The sequence below is a fragment of the Brachionichthys hirsutus genome, unplaced genomic scaffold, assembly GCF_040956055.1.
Source record: "Brachionichthys hirsutus isolate HB-005 unplaced genomic scaffold, CSIRO-AGI_Bhir_v1 contig_1052, whole genome shotgun sequence".
NCBI classification, from domain to species: Eukaryota; Metazoa; Chordata; class Actinopteri; order Lophiiformes; family Brachionichthyidae; genus Brachionichthys; species Brachionichthys hirsutus.
In genome coordinates, this window is record NW_027181231.1 from 1 (window position 1) to 5,000 (window position 5,000).

The window sequence follows — 5,000 nt, forward strand, 5'->3', positions numbered from 1 at the left end:
GGGTTGCGGTGCTCTGTTTTTCTTATTGGTCTTGTATGGGGCGACAGAGTCCAGAATATCCTCACAAGTAGTGTTAAAAAGAGAGACCAGCTCCTCTATGTTAAAAGGAGGAGTAAAAGCAGTTAATGAATCAGCAGTAAAACGCTCATCCCCTCACCCCCCCGGAAGAGCTAGAGGAAGTGGCCGGGGAGAGGGAAGTCTGGGCTTCCCTGCTTGGGCTGCTGCCCCCGCGCCCTGGATAAAAATGGATGGATGGAGATCACAAAATTTAAAAATATGTCTGAGAAAAGTGGGTGAATTGAATAAAATTACACAAAAGCTCACGTGTCTTGCTGTTGTCCTTTATTTAAATTTGCTGACAGATAGAGCTGATGTACAACACAAACCTAAAACTTCAAAGTTCCTCCAGTGTTGACCAGTTCTTCTATTTTTTTTTTTTTTAGCTCAGAGCCATTTTAACATGAGAACATACCAGTAATCAACATGTTTGGGGGGGAGGGGGGGGCGCGCGTTGGTGCTCTAAATAAAACACTTTCCCTTCCATCAACGCTCCCTGCTGCCAAATAAGTACCAGTAAAAGGTGTGTACAACTACACAGGCAGAGGTTGTTTCTGAAGAAAGCATGCAAGAATGACATTTTGAAGGTGATAATTATTTCAGGAATTATAACTTTATTAGCATTCATATTCTCTTTCACCATACATGCAGTTGAATGATAGTGGCGTATATCAAACGGCCTCACATTTAATTATTGCTGTATAATTTTCTAAGGTTTCTGTACATTTGAATGCTCCAATTTCAGAAAGGAAAAGTTTTTTTTGCCCAGTAGTCCTTACGAGATTTTGTAATACTCAATATAAAGAGACATCACTGCTGATAAATGAACACAAGAGCTATTAGACTTTAGTTCTCCAAACATTAACATTCAGCACTGGTGACTAAGATCATTATTTGTACAAAGTGTGGCTGCTCCTCGAGAACTAAATCATACATGACACCAAGAGATCCTGCATGTGGATTGGAAACAAGGCTTAGGACAGAAACAAATCCATCCTGTCAGGAAAAAAAACTAAAATGTCACCTTAAAATAGAAAATTGTTCATGTTTGTGATTAAAGTGAGTTAGGAAAAAGAACATGAACACTCAATCCTTTGCGATATCTTCAGACATTAGAGGCAATTCAAGAAAATAACATGAAAAACTCAAATCTAGATTTTCCAATCAATCGTTTTGCCCCGTCTGTTAAAGTCGGGGGCTTTCCTGGTGTTCAAGACAGAATGAGCATTGCATTTACTAATACGAAGTGAACATGCTGCATAAAGTGTAAAAAAAAACAAAAAACAAGCAGTCCCAACATAAAAAAAAACACTTCAGGATGCTATACTAAGCCTTCTGTTACTCTGTGTCCAGGGAATCAATCAGTATAACAAACACTGACATTACACATTTTAAACTTGCATTCAGAACTCAAAATATTCAAATTTAGGGAGGTGGATGAAGCCACTTCAGATAAATTAAGCGTTTGAACAGTCCATTATAAGACCCACAGTATTTTCTGTGTCACAAAAACATCCTATTCAGTAATTCAGACTGCATACACTTCAATTTGCTTACATTTTACATTAACTTAAGTTGAACAGGACTACATGGCCATTCATGTATGCTTTTCTCTCTAGATGACAATCTCAAGGGTTTGACAACAACATTCTGGTTGAATTGTCAGCTAAGCACAGCAATGTTGCGACCCCACACTCCCCTGGGCTCCCACCCCCCAGGAACTGCAAATCAACCGAAGGCTCTGATCACAGCTTTGGCATAAATGTAAGCAGAAATCCTTCTGTGATGACAAGCCTATTTTAGTGTCATGTAAACAGAGCATATATTCAGGGCCTTTCCTTTTTTTTGACAAAATCCAGTACTCAAAACAAAATTAAGTCAGACACAGGCAGTTTTAATACAGCAATAAAGAGATCGGCACTCAGCTGGTGGAAGAGTTTACAGTGTCGGAGGTTTCAGCCCATATTTCCTTGCCACTTCTGTTTGGGCATATGCTGCATCACATAATGAGTACAAATGGGCCATCTCCATCTCTGACTTGGCTAGGTTGATTGCCTTGTTGAACATGTCTATTGCCTTGTCCAGGTTGCCCCTGAAAGGAAAGTTCAAAGGTTATTTTGAGCCCTTGAAGAACCTTTCTGATATTCATTGCTGGACAGTTTGTTAATCTCACCTTTGAACTTCAATGGTCCCCATCGTCTCGTAAGCAAAGTCACATTTGTTGTCAATTTCAATGGCCTTACTGATGAGGTCCAGACCCAAGTCAAGGTCTTGTTTCCACTGGAGCTGTAACAAACTGGTCAAACGATATACAGAAACGTCAACAACTCATGATGACACATACTAGTTATTACTAACAATGTGGCTCTATAAAAGGAAAACAGCCTACCCCTTGTGAACATATGTGGTAGCGTTGTCCGGTTCCAACTCAATACATTTGTCATACATCTCATCTGCTTTTCCAAACTGCTGCTGATCAGTCAAAGCCTGAAGAAAACACAATTGTGCTATAATAAACACAGTAACATGGCCTAAATCCGCTATGCTCTCCTCTGCCTCAATGACACTATAATACATTTAAACTCGTCGTGTCACTAAATGATCCAGTGACAAAAGCCAATACTTGATTATTTTACCTGAGCATATAGAGCATAGCCCTCGGCACACTTGGGGAACCGTCTGATGACATCCTCAAAGCAATCCATTGCTGTCTGCACTTGCGATGGGTTGTTTCCAGTATATGCTTGTCTGTACTGAAGAAAAAAAAGAAAAAGAAACTCAGTGGTCAGACGTGGAGGAACAGAGTTTACAATACAAATTTACTTTGTTCAATGACATAACGGCACACTTGCTTTTATGGGTAAGTGCTACGCATTGTCTGATGACACCTTAATAGTGCTTAATTGCTGTTTCAGATGAGATTATCCACCGTGCCACTCCCTTTTCCAAAATCCATAAACAACAGATGTTATGAATGCATAAAGATTTTTGCTTTGTGCAGCCTGGCAGGGTAGACCACTGAACAAGTAGGTAAGTAAACATGGTCATAATACAAACATAAAACTGAGGCAACCGCGAGACTCTCAATCCACGTCACTAGTCGTAGTCGCAAGACGTGTCATCCTTAAAACAAAGGCATGGTGGCCTGGGTTTGAAAAAGCCTCTGTTTAGCTCATTTGGTAAAACATCTGAGGTCCCTTATACTGATGCTACAGTCCTTTATAGATTTTGACCCTAGTCCTTCGTAGCATTTCCTGCCGTCCCCGTCGCACAAAGAATGTCAAACTGAAAATTTGTGTTGTTTAAGACGGCGTCAAAGCGCTGTTTGATAATCTCTCAACAGGCCACTGTCCAGAACATGAAAAGCTCCAGGAGTCTGTTGACAGTTAGCATTCTATTAACAAGAGTGAGCTATCAATCTTAAACAAATATAATTTATATTTGATATCACTTTCCGTCTATATTGCGCAGCACCGTCTTCAAGCATTTGGTCGGATTACTTACGAGAGCAAAGCATTTCTGTGCCTGGGCGAGGGCAGAGTCCGGCCTGAGCAGGATGCACTCGTCAAAGTCGCCCACTGCCTCGTCGACCTGGTCCAGCAGGATTTTCAGCTGAGAAGAAATGAGCCTTTAGACACAGAGCTACCGTCTAACGTGAGATGTTTCAAACTTTAAACTGACAGCCAGTGAGGTAAAAACAACTGGTACCTGACCCCTGTGGTGATATACGTCAGGGTTGCGCGTGTCGATCATGGCTGCCATGTTGAAATCTTGCGTGGAGAGCTGAGCCTGCTGCTGCTGCATATACATGCTTCCACGCTTGATTAAAGCATTGGCTCGTAGCTGCAGAAAGCAAGAGACAGGACTGAAAGTGTTTGCATCCCTATAGTCTTATTAGCCTCTGGCCGAGTTGTGTGATCGGCTAAGAACAGGCCCCCCCAAATAAAAAGGTCTCACCTTCACGTTAGCGTCCTGCATGTCGATTACACGGTCCAAGTCAGGCTGGGCAGCCATAGCGTTACCAATCAGCAGGTAAAACGTGGCGCGCAGCAGGAGGGCCTCTGCAGTGTATCGGCCCGCCGACTCCATCTCCTTGGTGCATTCACTGACGATTTTATCATAGTTCTCCTCCTCCATGTACTGCTTTGCCTTCAGGTAGCCAGAGCTAACAGAGATGGACAAGCAGGAGAAGACAATGAAAACCTCACACTTTTCCCCATTATGTTAGATTCTTTAGATTTAAAATCAGTTCCGGTCCACCTTTTGGTCCGTCATTGATGGATGCAATGGTGGACAAGAGCTGCATTATTGATCATTTCTGGGTAGATGTCACAATGTGAACATGTATAGCTGTTCACGATGGTACCATCATATCAAATCAAAGCTGATTGTCAAATAAGTATTGTATGCTACGTCATGATTCTGTAAATGAGGACTAGAAAGAGACAATTTCTAGACTAGATGAGACCACGGAAAATGTCAAACACTCAATTCGCACGGTCGCTTTCTGGTACGTCGTAGTTTAGTTTTATTTATTGTCAATCCAACTGGACGTCTCGCACCAAGTAAGCACTGTCTGACCTGCCGGTGACCTCAGATGCCTCCCCCTCCTTGTCCTTGTCTTCATCTTTCTTCTCCCCCTTCTGCAAGGGTTGTGAGATGATGTCATCAGTGAACGAGCTAAAATAGGATTTGATGAACTGGGGAGAGGGCATCATCGGTTCACGGTTCTAAAGAAGAAGGGGTTTAAAAAAAGTTTGCTGTCACAATTCAGAGAAATTAAATCACAACAAATGTTGTGAAAAGTGGACACACACCTTGTATTTATCTTTAGCCTTCTCTTTCCCCAGCTGTTTCAGCACCTTGTCGGCTAGCAGCATGCTCTGCTGGTTCTGGAAAGCCTCAAGAATACACACCGCTGTGACATCTGGAGGACACACACA

At 42.1% G+C, this 5,000-nt stretch overlaps 1 protein-coding gene across 1 annotated transcript; it reads right to left on the reverse strand.

Moving 5' to 3' along the window:
* Positions 1–651: 651 nt before the first annotated feature.
* LOC137917404 (mitochondrial import receptor subunit TOM70-like) lies at positions 652–4,994 on the reverse strand (the record flags this gene model as incomplete). The annotated part of the gene is made up of 9 exons (XM_068760161.1): positions 652–2,149; positions 2,231–2,353; positions 2,447–2,544; positions 2,694–2,810; positions 3,562–3,669; positions 3,766–3,900; positions 4,015–4,222; positions 4,639–4,787; positions 4,875–4,994. Coding segments are annotated over 9 exons (1,212 nt in total), but the record flags the coding sequence as incomplete, so codon positions are not given.
* Between the last annotated feature and the right edge of the window lie 6 nt (positions 4,995–5,000).